General features: G+C 48.5%; 10 protein-coding genes across 10 annotated transcripts; 5 read left to right on the top strand and 5 right to left on the bottom strand.

Moving 5' to 3' along the window:
* Positions 1-301: 301 nt before the first annotated feature.
* On the top strand, positions 302-1308 carry VTP21DRAFT_6111 (uncharacterized protein; the record flags this gene model as incomplete). Its single annotated transcript, XM_069396707.1, has 4 exons — positions 302-490; positions 555-662; positions 752-857; positions 926-1308. The coding sequence occupies 4 exons, from the start codon at positions 302-304 to the stop codon at positions 1306-1308; spliced, it is 786 nt and encodes a 261-aa protein (XP_069247380.1).
* Positions 1309-1523: 215 nt separating this feature from the next.
* On the bottom strand, positions 1524-2172 carry VTP21DRAFT_6110 (uncharacterized protein; the record flags this gene model as incomplete). Its single annotated transcript, XM_069396706.1, has 2 exons — positions 1524-1946; positions 2035-2172. 2 exons carry the CDS (start codon positions 2170-2172, stop codon positions 1524-1526), a joined length of 561 nt encoding a protein of 186 aa, XP_069247379.1.
* Positions 2173-2221: 49 nt separating this feature from the next.
* On the top strand, positions 2222-2482 carry VTP21DRAFT_6109 (uncharacterized protein; the record flags this gene model as incomplete). Its single annotated transcript, XM_069396704.1, has 1 exon — positions 2222-2482. One exon carries the CDS (start codon positions 2222-2224, stop codon positions 2480-2482), a length of 261 nt encoding a protein of 86 aa, XP_069247378.1.
* A 124-nt stretch (positions 2483-2606) lies between these two features.
* VTP21DRAFT_6108 (uncharacterized protein) lies at positions 2607-3314 on the bottom strand (the record flags this gene model as incomplete). The annotated part of the gene is made up of 3 exons (XM_069396703.1): positions 2607-2862; positions 2949-3075; positions 3131-3314. 3 exons carry the CDS (start codon positions 3312-3314, stop codon positions 2607-2609), a joined length of 567 nt encoding a protein of 188 aa, XP_069247377.1.
* Positions 3315-3652: 338 nt separating this feature from the next.
* On the bottom strand, positions 3653-4671 carry VTP21DRAFT_6107 (uncharacterized protein; the record flags this gene model as incomplete). Its single annotated transcript, XM_069396702.1, has 5 exons — positions 3653-3810; positions 3901-3936; positions 4012-4122; positions 4224-4387; positions 4490-4671. 5 exons carry the CDS (start codon positions 4669-4671, stop codon positions 3653-3655), a joined length of 651 nt encoding a protein of 216 aa, XP_069247376.1.
* A 372-nt stretch (positions 4672-5043) lies between these two features.
* On the top strand, positions 5044-6558 carry VTP21DRAFT_6106 (uncharacterized protein; the record flags this gene model as incomplete). Its single annotated transcript, XM_069396701.1, has 3 exons — positions 5044-5762; positions 5909-6167; positions 6274-6558. The coding sequence occupies 3 exons, from the start codon at positions 5044-5046 to the stop codon at positions 6556-6558; spliced, it is 1263 nt and encodes a 420-aa protein (XP_069247375.1).
* Positions 6559-6789: 231 nt separating this feature from the next.
* Positions 6790-8605, bottom strand: VTP21DRAFT_6105 (uncharacterized protein; the record flags this gene model as incomplete). Its single annotated transcript, XM_069396700.1, has 4 exons — positions 6790-7488; positions 7607-7934; positions 8008-8135; positions 8216-8605. The coding sequence occupies 4 exons, from the start codon at positions 8603-8605 to the stop codon at positions 6790-6792; spliced, it is 1545 nt and encodes a 514-aa protein (XP_069247374.1).
* A 1272-nt stretch (positions 8606-9877) lies between these two features.
* On the top strand, positions 9878-11004 carry VTP21DRAFT_6104 (uncharacterized protein; the record flags this gene model as incomplete). Its single annotated transcript, XM_069396699.1, has 2 exons — positions 9878-10062; positions 10125-11004. The coding sequence occupies 2 exons, from the start codon at positions 9878-9880 to the stop codon at positions 11002-11004; spliced, it is 1065 nt and encodes a 354-aa protein (XP_069247373.1).
* Positions 11005-11422: 418 nt separating this feature from the next.
* Positions 11423-12850, top strand: VTP21DRAFT_6103 (uncharacterized protein; the record flags this gene model as incomplete). Its single annotated transcript, XM_069396698.1, has 3 exons — positions 11423-11618; positions 11691-12744; positions 12811-12850. 3 exons carry the CDS (start codon positions 11423-11425, stop codon positions 12848-12850), a joined length of 1290 nt encoding a protein of 429 aa, XP_069247372.1.
* Positions 12851-13091: 241 nt separating this feature from the next.
* VTP21DRAFT_6102 (uncharacterized protein) lies at positions 13092-14484 on the bottom strand (the record flags this gene model as incomplete). The annotated part of the gene is made up of 5 exons (XM_069396697.1): positions 13092-13191; positions 13281-13618; positions 13678-13768; positions 13834-14212; positions 14289-14484. The coding sequence occupies 5 exons, from the start codon at positions 14482-14484 to the stop codon at positions 13092-13094; spliced, it is 1104 nt and encodes a 367-aa protein (XP_069247371.1).
* Between the last annotated feature and the right edge of the window lie 1047 nt (positions 14485-15531).

The following is a 15531-nucleotide window of genomic DNA, read 5'->3' as shown; positions in this document are numbered from 1 at the left end:
TATAGAAATATCTTTGGCGGGATCTCGCTGAACTCTATAGTTTATCATTCTAAATCACAAAGCGAGTCATGTTCACCAACTGCTACCTCAAACCCTCTCAATAATCTCTTTATTTAAATAAAGTAAGGAAGCCTCGCCCATTTCGTATTTATTTGTGATAGCCCTTAGCTAAATCTTACTCCCGATTCTACAAATCTATCCTGTAGAGGAGGATCCGAAAAATCAAATTGTGGGCGCAGCCCTAGTTATAGTTTCCCCAATTTTCAAGAGCTTCTTCTTTATTTCGATCGACTCCATTTCCATGCCATATAGAATAGGTCCCTGCGTACGCACCTTTTCCCTGTTTATATTTGTTGCATTCACGGCGCTGTGCTTGATCGTGTCGGCCTATGATATCATTGCACAGGCGCTTGAACCAGGGCAGCTCAATGTAGCCAATGGTCAAAACTACATTACGGTGCTGATTATTGGTGGCGTCTATGTGTTGCTTGTTAGTAAAGAATTGGATCGATTTGACGATAGCACCAAGATGACTGACGTGAATGCCGTTGTAGGGTGTTATTTCGAGCGTTTTGGGGTCTTTGCGGCTAGCCTCCGTGCGCAGAGCTTTGAAAAATATCCCCAGAGAATACATAATGATTCGTGAGGAAGATGTTCCGAAGGTAAGCTCGGCTTCACGCCTCTCTCAAGCTGGAATCGTATGCCAGAGCTCGATTTGTTTTATTATGCTCTTTTTATGATGGGGCTTTAGAGAGTCTTCAACAGGATTCAGCAGTGTCTCAATAAATCTAGCGTTACCGCCTCCCGTGCCTATAGGGATCCGGAAATGAATGGACAGCCAGGATGGGGGAAGCCCAGTAAGCCTAACCTCCGTCACAATCGCCTGCTTTCCCCGATGCAACTAACCGTCTCCTCTCTCCCATAGAATCGGATTTTGAGGGCGTTAATTTTCGTGCCTCTGTTGCTAAGACGCCGTTTCTAATCGAGCGAGCCGCGACGCGCAACTCGCCACAGCTTTCCCGGCACCCCTCCATGTCTGTGAGACACTACCTGGAGCACCTCATTGAAAACGGCCTGGTGGATTCCAGGGTGGGCCTTCTCTATGTCGAGGGATACGAGAGGGCACGATTTGGAGCGGAGGAATGGACCGAGGTGGAGTACACGCGGTTCATGAAGCTGCTGACGCTGTTGCTTGCGGACATGGGCGGAGTCGAGGAAGAGGCGAACGGCGAGGGGCGAAGTTGGGGCGAGGAGGAGGAAGAGGGTCGAAGCCGGGGAAGCTGGGAGCACTCCATGTTTCCTCGATAGTCTTTCCGACCTCGCTCTCTCTCCCCCACCCCCCGCTCCCTCCGTCCTCTATTTTTTGTTTCTTTTGTCCTTTCTATTTCCCCCCTCTCTATTGTACATATCCCTTTGCTCTGCATATACCCCATCCATATCGCACCCTTCTATTCTCTGCCTATACGACTAACTTTGGGTAAAAGAGACCTTTTTATTGCTAATTTTACATGAATGAAATATGTCTACAAATAAACCGAGATGTCTGCTATCGGACGGCTCTGTTCAGCCAGCGGCCGAACATGTTGCCTGGTGTAGCGGGAAGCAAGCAAAGCACTCCTGGCACACCAGGACTGCGCTCTCCTCTGGAAATTGGCACTGAGCGCTGTGGCCTTGCTGGAGGCCGCATCCCACGCAGTATTGGAAGGGAATCCAAACAATCTCCATGGAGTCTTCCTGTATCTGTTTCTGGTTGAACCAAGTCTTCTAGGCGGTTGCTTTTCTTTTATCTTGTGCGTATCTTCCGCCCTTCGTCGCCAGATGGGTTGCCCGTGAGAGAGAGCGAGGATCAATTCGGAGGCGCAAGAGGCGTCGGGTCTGGTGGAGACTAGAGGGTCGCAGGGCGAGAAAAATCCAGCAGGATCAAAGAGCGGCGGAGAGGTCTTTAACTTTGGCCGCAACGGGATCACGCAATGGGTGATGGAGGTGCCAGCGTGTAGGGTTTAATATGAAAGAAGGAGAGGAGCAAATTTTAACTCTATCCAGGCTCCCATGCACTCCAGCCCAAGCCCTGTTGCATGGTTTCGGGGTGAGCTTCAGCCGCAGGTTGCCTTGCAAGCCGTTTTTTCCCTTTGGGCGACGATTCGCATGCTCGACTTCTTGCATCATGCGCATATTTTGGTTTTGGACGCCCAACTGACATGATTCGGCATATTCTCTCCGAATGAAGTTTAAGACTGCACGCTCAGTAGGGCCGGCCCACTCCGCTCGGCTCCTCTGCCCCTTCCCGCTTCACCCTGCCGCGGGTGTCTTAGCCATCGCTGCTCTTTCGTGCCATTTCTTCTTATCCAACCCATTACGTCCCTTCCAAGCGCCCACTGGGCACTACGGACAGAAGGTTTCTTGTCCACGCTCTCAACCCCACTCTAGCTTTATCCAGCCTAGCGTCTCCATAGATTTTGCTCATCCCCATCATGCAACCTGATACAGGCGGGTAGCAGCTAGGATGTTCCCAAAAGGAATCTCCGCATCTGCCGTGACGCAGTCCCCATTCAGCGCGCTTGTAAGGGTATTCTCCGCCGCTGCTCTGAGCATTTGGGCCTGCTAGCCTATAGGGTTAGGTTTGCGGCCCAAACAATCATCGGAAGGGGAGGGCTGCAAGCAAATGCTGGCGCCCTCGCCCAGCGGATCGTCTCAGCGGAGCCCTCCTCAAGGGAGGAAGCGCAAAGGATTTGCGAGCGTGGATTAGCTTTCAGAAGATCTGAAACAAGAGTCGCCTTCCAGGCATAATGGGGCTCTGGCCCGCATTTGGCCTTTTGAAATCCGATCCACCCGGGCGTCCCAGTTTCCATGGCCACCCTAACGCTGATTCATGGCTTCAGGCGCGAGTTTGGAATAATGAAAAATGGTCCCATAAGGATAAACTAACACGCAGAGCGATATTCCCACACCCTCTCCATTCGCCATGCTCAAGGTGGAAGGAGGAGTCTTCGGCTGCCCCTCTAGGAAACTCCTCTAACCAAAACCGGCCGGTGCAACCTTTGCTATCCTCCTCGTCTTGCCACACCCTCTGGGCTCCTTAGGATGTTAATATGAAAAATGTTTCTGTGTTGTTTGCTTCGGATCATCCTACCACGGATGAATCTTAAACCACCTCGCCAAGAGCTTCTCCAATCCGATCGCACAATGGTCTCGCTGTCGACGCGAGGCGACTCTTGGCCAGGGAGGCTCGGGGCCGGCAGCGGATTGGCACAGGGAACGCTCCCCCCCCCCTCCCCGGGGCCTGTCTTGAGAAGTGGGGCATCCCGAGAGATCATTGTGTGTGATCGCTGGGCTCTCTTCCCTGCCCATCAAGGCTGGGGGAGCCGTGTTTAGATGATATCTTGGATAGTCGCCCAAACAATTTTATATTACGTCGCTCCTGACTCAACCATGTCTTGTAACAGAGAGGGCGAAAATAATGCACTGGGGCCCGCCTGGCATGTAGCGAATGTCGATATCATGTGGATTTCTGCAATTTCAGACAGCAGTACGCGTGTTTATCCGGGGCTATCGCCCCGTTTTGAATGAAGTAATCTCTCAAACCAGAAGTATGACACTGGAAGAGGGTCAGGATGATCGAAACAGCCAAAATAATGTTTATTTGCATGACTTATTACCAAAAGAACCGCCAATATACAACTAGTAAGAAAATGATACCCACGATAACCGGCGGGCCGTATTTACGGTACAGCGCCTGTAAGTTCAGGTGTCGTGCGCGGCGCTTAAAGTCGTCCGAGTGGTCGCGCAACTGTGAGGAGAGTTGGCTCATCCCTGTGCATCGGGGTAGAAATGGGGTGGGGGGAGGGAAATACACACGCGTTTAGGTCTTATGGCGGGGGAAAGAGAGACGTATAAACTTACGGTCAAGACTCTGGCCTCGCCACAGCAGATCCTCCACTACAATGGTAGAGAACAGCACGTTAGCCCAACCTTAACCTGGTAAAATGCAGCAAAATTCAGCTCATGACATACTGTTCTTTGTCATAATCCGCGATACATCTTGCAAATCTTCATTCAATTTCGTCAAATTGTGTTGTGTGCGCGTGTCCTGGTAGAGCCGCTTAGTCTTCTGCATAAATGTATCTACATTGCACAGATTATTACACGTTCTCTGCTAGTGCCCGCCCATCCCCACACCCTCTCCATCCCGTTCACAAGGTCTAGAAATGAATCGGATACATTACCAAATTTCACGAATGCATAGGGTCTTAATCCAGGCTTTTCGACCTCATTTCCATAGCTCATAAAGAATTCCTTCGCCAGCTCTTCGAGGTAGCTAAATGCAAGCTTACGGGGATACGATTTTTCGCAGATGCACAGGTAGCATACTCCGTTTTCGATGATATAGCTAGAGGGGAAAAAGTAAAATCCATAGACAGGTTATCCACTCCTCGCAACAAAAACCCATCCATCATCTGCGCGACTGCAGTCGTATAGGGATGAAACCTACTGGAAGGTGAATTGGCCGCTCTCTATTGAGCATCGTGGCTCTGAGTTGGCGTTCAATCGCTGGAATATGATTTTAGCCTGACGTTTGTAGCCAGACATCTCGGCCTCATTTTGCTCATCGTCAATGGAAGCGGCCAGAGGGAGGCCATCGGAGACGCGTGCTACTAGCGTAGAGAGAATCATCGTGTTTGGATCTTGAATGCGCTCTGGTCCAGGAAAAGTCTATGGGCTTTTGATTAAAAGGAGGAATTGAGTTGGTTAACTCCCATTGGACGAAGAATCAGATGACGTCGAGGAAAAGTCACGAAGCTCATAGCATAAGTCGCGCTAGAGGAGTCTATATATACATATATACTCTCTGAATTATTAATGTGTGCGGGTGCATTTCGTAGTGACTAGTGCCCGTTCTTCGTGTCTTCCGCTTGGATTTTTTATTACTATTAAAAAGCAAGACGTGATCTGTACGCGCTTCCACGTTTCCACCCAATCCTCCCTGACCTACTCGATCCCTTCATTCCATTTTTATGACTAAATGACCTTATAGATCGAAGTGAAATGTTCACCCTCAATCTCCGGACCAGTATTCTTCTCGCCTTTCTCCTTCGTGCCGTTCTTCTCGTGTGGGGCGAGTACCAAGATGCCCATCTCCAGGTCAAGTACACTGACATCGACTACCACGTCTTCACTGATGCGGCGCGCTTTACTCTCACCTCGTCTTCCCCTTATTTACGCGCCACCTATCGCTACACACCCTTGTTGGCTCTCCTCCTACGGCCCAATCTCACGCTCCATCCTATATTTGGAAAAGCCCTCTTCAGCCTGGCAGACATTGTGGTGGGCGTCTTCATTGCGCGCCTCCTTCAAATACGCGGTGTGGACGGTGCGGTTGGTTATGCAAGCCTTTGGCTCCTCAACCCCGTAGTCGCCAATATCTCGACCCGCGGCAACGCTGAAGCCCTACTTGGTGCCTTGGTGCTCGCCATCCTGGACTGTTTGTTAAATAAGCGCGTCACGGCTGGGGCAATCCTATTCGGGCTGGCAGTGCATTTCAAGATCTATCCGATAATTTATGCATTGTCTTTTCTGGTGCTTCTTGACCGAGATTTCGACGGCGAGCAGGACGAGAATGAGCGTGTAAGTGAGAAGAAAATACAGTGGTGGAATGTGCGGGAGGTCTGGAGGAGGATACTAGGATGGGCGACGCCTACGCGGGTCTGGTTCGGGATGGTGAGTGGTGGGGTATTCTTTCTTCTGACTGGGGCCATGTATTATTTGTAAGTACCAAAGAATTACCTCGTTTTTCTTTTTCCTTTTCATTCCCTTCCTTCCTCCCTCTCCCTCTCCCACAAGCATTTCCAAAGAATCTGCTGTATTAGCTCTAATGTATGCGTATCCCATTCTTTCTCCTCTACCCATTTAGCTACGGGTGGGAGTTTCTGGAAGAAACCTATCTTTACCACGTTACGCGCAAAGATCATCGCCACAACTTTAGCGTTTGGGCTTACTATATCTATCTTACCTACAACTCCTCCGCCAGCCGCGTCGTGAGCCTGCTTAGTTTTGTCCCACAGCTCCTCTCTTTCATCCTCGTCGGGGCCTGTTTCGGGCGGGATATCTTCTTCGCACTCTTCATGCAAACATTTGTATTTGTCATGTTTAACAAAGTGTGCACCGCGCAGGTAAGTTGATCCACCATGGCCTTCATCTCTCTGTTTCTATGTGTTTTCCTTTGTTTTAATTCCTCTCCTTCTCCTGGACTTGAATAACCATCGTCCACTTCTCTAGTACTTCCTCTGGTACATCTGTCTCTTCCCCCTTATTCTACCCTCCACTCGCCTTTCCCGCGCCCGCGGCCTCTTGCTGATAGGTGCGTGGGCTGCCTCCCAAGCCCTTTGGCTGTCTCAAGCGTTCAAGCTCGAGTTCCTCGGCGAAAATCGATTTGTCGAGCTGTGGGCTGCTGGCCTGGTGATCCTGTTGGCGAACACATGGTGTGCGGTGGAATTGTTGAGGAATCATGTATTTGTGCCAACGTTTAGGGAGGGAAAATTATGTCGTTTGTCCACGCGATAGAAAAATGTTTTGCTGTTTTTTTTTTATTCTTATTTCTTTCTTGCTCTCTTTTTTTATTTCTTCGTTTTTATTATTTTTCTCCTCTTTTAGGAGAGAAAAAACAATTATATATATATAAAACAATGTAAAAATAAAAAGCAAACAAGATATCTGTCAACACGACGATTGTCTTTCGTATAATAGCATAGAAGAGGAACAAATTAATACACCTAGAGAATGAGGTGGATGGGTTTAGAGCGGGCCTTCGTCTTCATTAACACTCTCCCCCCCACTAGAAAATGCATTCTCCGCTGACCTCTGCTGGAGGGGTTGCTGCTGCTGCGGCTGTTGTTGCTGTTGCTGCTGTAGTTGCTGTTGTAGTTGCTGCTGCTGTTGCTGCTGCGGCTGCGATGACGCATCGGCGGGGGAAAGGTTGGTTCGCTCAAACATCGACACGATTGTGTTCACCACCCCGTTGAGCCGGTTTCGCTGTGGAAACCTCTCAGCGTCGCTCACATTGAATGTCGTGCTACCGCTGGCCCCGGCATTTGCACTTGCCCCCGCCCCTGCGCTGGTACTTCCACTCTCCCCGCAAGTTTCTCCATTGTTCTGGCCTCCTGACTCACCGGCCCCATTCGTGCCATTGGCCAGATGGTTACCCTCTCCTTTTTTATACGTGTTTAGCACTTTGACATTATAGCTCCCACAGCCTTTGCATTTGTGGTACAAGAAGTGGTAGGGTGCCTCACATCGCTGCTCGCAGTCGTTACAGAACACAAGGGACACGTAGTCGCGGTACTCGGGTGGCATCTCTTGCTGGGCCATCACCGCGTCCAGGCGGCGGAAATACGCCTCCATATCGCCCACGGATTTGAAACAGGTTGGGCAGTGATAGTTCCCGCACTGGATGTATTCTTCGTGGCATTTATAGTGGATGCTGTGACCACATGGCTACGTTGCAGGTAGGAGAATAAAAAAAAAAAACTCAACATAGGCCGAAGATACGAGTTTTGCACATACACCTCCTCTCTGTGAGAAGGGCCAAGAAATGAAAGGGGAAGAGGTTTACCATGAATATAACTGTAGAGGTACTCGTGAAGAGATATTCTCCACAGATGGGGCAGTCTTGCTCCAAGTTTCTCTCAATGCACCGATGGTTTCCGCGCATCTTCACAGGCATACATGCGTTGCATTTCCCGCAGTGGAAATACTCTTGTTCCCGGCCGATGCGGCAAATACCGCAAGCATCGCAATGGTAGATGTTCTTTTCGGAATCATCCCAGAGCTTGCACTTGGTGCAAAAATAACGCGCAAGCTGACGCTGGCAGCTTGAACAGGACTGCGCGGCGGGTTGGGGAGTGCGGCAATACATGCACAGCATGTACTTGGTGTTGTGGCTTTAACCATCCAGAGTTCAAGAGTAAATGATGATTGAAACACAATGACTAATTCGAATCTATATGTATTTACCGGACGATGGCGTGGTCGGTGGCCTCATCGTGGCAGAATCGGCAAGTGAACCACCGTCCACAACAGTCTGCCTGTAGCTTTGCCCCACGACGATAATGCTTGCATCCAAGAATAGAATTTTTTTTATCCTGATATTAAAAATCCATTAGTAAAGCTAGTTCAAGCACCCCCTCTCTCCGTAAGAGGTGCAAAGCATTTCAGATCATACAGAATAAGTAGGAATTTTATCCTCTTCTCTGGCTTCGCCCTCTTGGTGCTTCTCTCCATTCTCCATTTCTTTCATTTTCCCCTGCCACCCCGCGCACATAAGATCCTGGATCTTCCGTGCCTTCTCGGTCCCATTCAGGGTAGGATCTGCATGGATGGCCATGATTTGTTTCCTTAATGCCTGCTCATCGATGGATGTGGCAGATCTAGCCTTGGAGGCAGGGTCAAATGAGGGAGACCCTCGAAAATTGGGGGCAGCGGGCAAGGGTATGGTGGGATGAGAGACGGATGGGGATGTAGATGGAGGGTCTTGATCCATGGAGTCGTCAAGATCATCCTCGTAGTTGATGGAGTAGGTGTCGGAAGGATTGGACTCGCTTGTGTTGGACATGGCGGCAACTCAGGACAGTGAGGTCGGATAGGGGCTAGCAAGGAAATAAACCTATATAAATACAAAATGGTGTTCGATACTGCGCACTCAAATTAACTCTAACCAGATTGAGGGTTCTGTATCACTGCTACCAAAACAAGTGTGACAGCAATCAAATCATACTAATCTCCCGGCCAATCCTGTTGCAACCGCCTATGCTGCCCTCTTTTCCTGCTCTGACTCGTGGGGGGATAATAGCTCCTCTGCATCCGGCGTCTACGGCTCTGCCCACAATGACATCCACGCCCCGTCTCCACACTCAGAGTTTCCTAGAGCCTGGCCCCCCCCCTTCGCCCATATGCTGTTTTCGTAGTGATAGGGATTTCTAATGTAGCAATATGCAATCATAGAATGGGCCTCATCACTCTTGCCAGAATGGGGAGTGGTATGGTGCAAATAAGCAGTTCTGCAAGTCTCTTTGAAGTAAAATATCGGAGAGGGCGGGGCCATCAAATCTATTCTCAAATATTATGGAGGCCGCCGACCTTTTATTGTGGACGAATATTTCCATCCCAAAGACGAGGGCGGGCATTCTTCTATAATAAATCCAGACTACTCTTTTCCTCCATCTCCCTGGGCCAATGTGTGGATTGAACCGACATGCTAAAAACAATGGACTGTGTAGCCATAAACAGCAAGTTACAAAGCTTATGATGCATTGGGTCAAGCTGTAAGGCAGCATGTTGACCCCCATGCATATCGGCTCTTGGAGGGAACTTTCAAGAATATGTGGCTTAGTCAGATGAGAATGCTAGGGGCGATCACAACCCAATGCATTAGACGTCATTCGAGGAGGCATTTCCCATATCTGAGTATATATTGTTTATTAAGCATAAATTTTGGGGATAACTGCTTGGGCTAGAATTTAGAGCCTCCAGGTAACAGTAGAGTCTGAGAAAATATATCATAGGGCAAGTCTCCTTACGGACCCCAACCCCGTTGCCTAATAAACAGACTTTTCTTTTCATGTGTTGGGAACGGCCCTTATGAACCAGCCTTGGGGAGGGTGAGGCAAAGAAGAGTATTATCAACAAGACTGCGTGGCTTGTGATTTCGGTTGAATTAGGCAATCACAAGACACAAACAAGTTTCTCTATTTCCTGTCTTCTTCTTTGTTTAACGGTAATTTTCGTTCTAAAAGCACACGCATCAGGTAAGCCCAGGCCTTTTCTTTGCGCCAGTCCATTCGCCCTGACTGACTCTCGTTCCATCTGGCTCCCCCCTCTTCCAAGCATGGCGTCCACATCTAATGTACTCAAAGCGAGCGACCTCGTCAACGGTCAGCTCTACAATGACCTTAGCCTTAAGGATTTGGAGTGGACATTAGCTGGTGGGTCGTCATCCGAGACACAAACCTGGTATTTCTACACCAAAACCGGCAAATTCGGCTTTGTTCAGCTCCTCCATTCGAACATTGGGTGAGATCACCTGTTTGGCACTCCCTCTATTCCAGCCGCAGCCTCATCTCTTGCCTTCTTAGCATCTTCTACCCTACCATCCAGTACAATTGCCGGTTTTTCGGAGAGGGCATCAGCCTGTGGAAGTCCGTGAACTCATCCGGCTTTAAGCTCTCGCCCGACCGCCGCTCTGCCAGCTGCGATGGCATGTCCATCCAGCTCAATCCAGAAGGCACCCTCTACACCGTCAGTCTCAAGATCGGCAATGAAACCTTCGTCTCCTTCCAATTCGAGAAGATCGACCGTGGCTTCAAGATCGGTGAGGGCAAGACATTCCTCGGCAGTGACTCCTCCAGCACCAACTTTGTGTCGCACAAGTTCCTGCCCAAGGGCCGGATAACGGGCGTCCTGGTCCACAACGGCGTAGAGCATGAGCTGGAGGGCGACGGGCTGTTCGTGCACGCCATCCAGGGCCTGATGCCGCATCTGATTGCGTCGAAGTGGAACTTTGTCAATCTGCAGGGCCCGGAGGGGAGCGTGTGCATGATCCAGTTCGAGACGACGCCCCAGTACGGCAACGTGCGCGTCAACCAGGGGGCAGTTGTGGTGGACAACAAGCTGATCGGGGTGTCGGTGGAGAACGAGGTCGAGTATGTCGAGTCGGAGCTCGATGCCGAGACGGGATACCATGTGCCCACCGAGACGCGCTACACGTGGAAGGGCAAGTGCGTGGACGACGACACCCCCTTCTCCGTCACCATCCAGCAGAGGCCCACGGTGCTCGTGGACAAGATCGACGTGCTCTCCGAGGTCCCCTACTTCCTGCGCAAGCTGGTGCAGGCCTTTGTGGCGAAGCCTTTTGTGTACCAATGGTTCGACGACAGTAAGGCCGAAATTGTCATTGGGGATCGCACCATCACCCTAGAAGGCAAAGTGTTCCATGAATGCACATTCATCAACTAGAGTTTCTCAAAAACGATAATAACGATTAATTTTGGCATGATTCTCCTTTCTCTTACTCCTCTTTCTCTCTCTCTCTCTTCAAATAACCAGTGACTTTAATTGATAGCCTTGCAATACCTGCAACTCTTTCCCCCTCACCCTCCCCTCTCCCCTTTTTCCCATATAGATTATATTTGTCTTTTATACAACCACTTTTATATATATATATATAAACCTACGTATTTTAATGCTATCCTTTTCTCTCCTACGCTTCTTCATCTTTGTTTATGGTTAGAATTCTTCCTCCTTGGTATGGAACTCCTTCCCGGATCCAAATTCCACTGGGTGGCTTGAATTTGTTTTAGAGGTCATCGGTACTAATAAATCTAAAGTAACGCGTCCTATTTGCAAAAGCAGGTTCTTATTGAAAAGCGAATCGATGCCGGGTCGACATCGGATCCTGGCAAAGGCATCACAGAGTGAAGAGCAATGGAGAGATGGGGGTTTTCGGCAGCGGGTGGAGCGCCACAAGCAGAATTACTTGGCGGGCCGATCGTTGTGCCTTGTTTGCACCAGCGTCCTAGGCGCGTTAGACGCGTCCCCGTGGGGGAGAGAGCCGCTCCACAATAAAGCAGGTAGGAAAGCCATTCTGTCACTGTTGTGTATCACTACCACGTACAAATCTTAATAATCTTGACTCTGGTTAGATGAGTCGTTTGAGTCCTTAACGCTGGACCCCATAGTAAAATGGAAAAAGCGAAAGAGAAAAGACGCTCCTGCGATCGAAGAAAGGATCCACCTTGTGGGGGATAATAAAATGGTGGAGGAGATCCAGCCAGTGGATGAGGTCGATGTTGACTTAGAAGAATGCAGGCAACCCATGGCCTCGCCAGGAGGTCAAACGGAGGTACAGCCTGTAGCCCTGCACACTGAAACATTAGAATCATTAGACCAGCAAGGGAAACAAGACCCTTCAGATTCAAATGTTGTTGAGGCAATGGAAATTGAGGATACTGCGCAACTAATTCCCCATAGGAAGCCGAACTTGTTGCAAGAATTACAAGGAAATTTGTCAAACTTGATTAGAGGACAAGCAGTAGTCGATACCGGACAACCACCCATGATCGAGGTTAGCATACCGAGACATCCTCCAATAGCACCAAAAGATATTGAGGAGGCAATGCCAAGTATTACAGCTCTGGTTCCACCTCAGCTACGCTCTCTCCCGCATCCCTCTCCCTCTCCCTCTCCCTCTCCCTCTCCCTCTCCCCCACCTGACAATTTTGCGGGAGCGAAATCCCCGCAAATACCAGCAATGCCCCTATCAGAAACTAAGGAATCGCTCAAACAACCTTGCTCTTTATCCGATGAAGCAACTCGGGCACCAATTCGGAATATGGAATCAGCGACGCCTTCATTATTAGAGCCCGAAGCTGGGCCGGCATCAGAAGCGGCCGTTGTCACAACAATATCCGCTCAAGATAAGAAGGAGCAACCCATCGAAAAACCCGGCACTCTTGAGACAAGCCCGGACCCGCATACTTCAATGGGTCCGAGAGGGGGGCTACAATCTAGTCGAAAGCAGTGGCCCATTGCTGCACTCGGTGGCCGAATTCAATGGAATTCGTCCAGAATAGAATCCGACCAAGGACAAGATGTGACCTTTGCCCTACGCGAGAACAAGGTTAGGTCCCGTGGTGTCCTGGCAAATCTATCCGAAAAGCGTGCACCGCCTCCAGTTGCTTCCTCTCCTTCAGTTAGGTAATTAAAGGATCCTTGTTTTCCGTCATTTACATTGTGGTTGCTAACGTATATTGTACCCCGCAGCGGAAGCGAGAGTGAAGAGGACATATGGGATCAGGTGTAGTATGATATCGGATCTAGCATTTTCCCCTGGCTTTACCATTTTCTTTCCCTCCCTTCCTCCTTCCCACACCCATCTGCACGCCACCTATGTTGATCTTGCTTATCTTGTACTCTAGTCTAATGGATGAGATAATAATGTACTCTTTGTAAATCAAATATTTAAATTAAGGTATCAATAAAATTACATTGGTAACCAAAAAGCTTGTTGTGTACAATTTACAAAAAAAAAATACAATTCCCATCTAAAACTGCCACCCTCTGTACGCCCATTCTGATTTCAGTGCACTAGAGAGGATATGGTGGAAACGTGCCCCAGGATGCATCCCGTTCCAGTACAAGTATCTGTTCAATAGGGGAAAAAAAGAGAGAAAATTCATTTCATTAAAACCAAAAAAAAGGACGCATATGGGCCCCAAGTATTGCACACTTACTCAAGCGGGCGGGCGCATGGAGTGACAGGACAAGGAGGTAGGTCGCTGTAACCTTTGCAACAAGGCTGCGACACCTCTTTAATTCCTAAGATGGCACGAAAGGTCGCATTAGTGGCCGCCTGTTCGACAAGGTCGTAGGCCGGGAAAATTTCTGCAGATAAGACGAGCGGATGAGAGAGGACAAAAGAGGAGAACTTTTTGGCCCACGCCTGGTTCAATTGCTTTGTTCGTGCCCGGAGAGCCTCCACTTGGTCGTTGCGGGAGTATTCCGGGGTTCGGTCCATGGGCGCTGTATCCAGAAGCATAAAGTGACGAGCTCCCGCCGAATAGAGTCGTCCCTATAGCGGGCAATGATGAGTAAAGGAGCCAAGGGCAATATCAGTGCGAAGAAATTCACCAAAGAGGCAAAGAGAGAGTCTGAAATCTCGTCCACCGTCACTTTGCGGCCCCAGGGCACAACAGGGTAGGTCCGAATCATGTCATTATGTCTAAGAAGCAAACCATGGAATATCAGGAAGAAGTCCTACTAGCTCGCTGTAATAAGCAGCAATACCCTATCCATACTACATAGAGAGTCTTTGAATTGTCCAAGAGCAATCTACCCGAGCCAGGATCCCTATACCGCGAAAAGAATTGATCGACCTCCTGCTTCACCCCCGGTAACTTATCTGGAGCATACGTGGGGATCAAATTCTTTTTCCAGAATAAAAAAAATGGTTGGTACGTGTTGATGAGCAGTGATAATAGAGTCCAATGATAAGTGGTACATACCACATCCACGGTGGCCCCGCCGTAAGCCAGATTGATGATGTTTGTATTCCGCAGCGTTTCATTCAAGTAGTCCACCCAATTCCGCCCACCCGAGTTTCTGCCGACTGGAGGAGAGACATACCCCTCGAGATCATTCAGTGCATTGTAGTTGTTGTATTGATCTGTTAGAGAAAGAAGTCGACTTGATAAGCCTAAACGGCTTGAAATTTAGCCTCATGATTGAAGGAGAGCCCGCACCTGAATAACTATCCCCGAAGACCACAAGATTGCTCAAGGCTCGCCCCTCAGGAAGCGGCATTTGGCCATCTTCGTGGGGCAGAAAAATGCGCTTTATGCTCGGAATCCATATCGCATTGACGATAAAGATGAATGTTATCGCCAGGCCTATTGTTACAAGGCGCATCTTTCGAATGAATGACAGTCTCCGCTCCATACTTCACGAGGTATTTAAGGGAATTATGAGCTATTAGATAATAAGAACAAGTCGTGACTTTACACATGACTGCTTTAAAAGTCTAAGTGACCAGAAGATCTCGGAAATCAAATTAATTGCCATTTTTGCTCAACGGTATTTACACGCGTAGGAGCAACCTTATATGTTTACGTATAGGAGGAGGGGCACGCAGGGGAAAAAGATAAATAAACACAGGGTAAACCTCATTTTATATAACCCTTGCTAACAGTGTTTGACGAACTTATTTTATTTTGTCCCAAAGGGCGTGAAAATAGATCAGCAGGTTCAATCAACCTCTCTAGGGATTGCAAACCGATCTGCATTCCATCCACGTTATTTTGGGATTCTGTGAATAATGCCGAAAAGGGGTGGAAGAAAATAGCTGGCCGCGTTGAAATGCTGTTCAATTCCTAAGAACCTTTAGCGTCTGGGAACGGCAGTTTTTACCCATAGAAAAATAGAAACTAAGTGTCCTTAGAGAAACATACCTACAACCCTATAATTAACTTGCTTCACTATCTCTGGACTTTATTTTTCAAAAAAGAGCGTCATAATTTAGATACACCTAGTTTTCTTTTTTTGCGTTATCTTTAACCCAACCAAATCTTACACCTTCAAATTATGATTATGATTATGCTTGGGGATGGCTATCAGAGCTGCTCTGATTTGGTTAAAAATAGCTAGCCGAAGTAAAATATGACTCTTGCTATCCTTGTTATCGTTATATATAGTGAGTACTTCTCGCAGTTTTGTTGATGTGTATCTTGGTTCATATTGACTGGCGTTGAGAGCTTTAAAATGAGAATGGATACATTTCTTAAATCCGTGGTAGAGCACTCACGTAAAAAAAAAAAAAAAAAAAAATAACACTAGGCTCTATCTGTGAGTAAAGCCGGAGAGCTCGATTCTCTTTCAACCATAGTTTAACCAAATGTAAGCAAAATTCATCAAGAAAAGAGAATCTCCGCTCATTATGTTATTGGGCGTTGGCAGTCACACTCTTGTTTAATCTTGGTCTTGGTAAGA

The sequence above is a fragment of the Calcarisporiella thermophila genome, assembly GCF_041956535.1.
Source record: "Calcarisporiella thermophila strain CBS 279.70 unplaced genomic scaffold VTP21scaffold_25, whole genome shotgun sequence".
Lineage (NCBI taxonomy): Eukaryota > Fungi > Calcarisporiellomycota > Calcarisporiellomycetes > Calcarisporiellales > Calcarisporiellaceae > Calcarisporiella > Calcarisporiella thermophila.
Note: the sequence above shows the minus strand (reverse complement) of the source record. Positions and strands in the feature narration are given on the sequence as shown.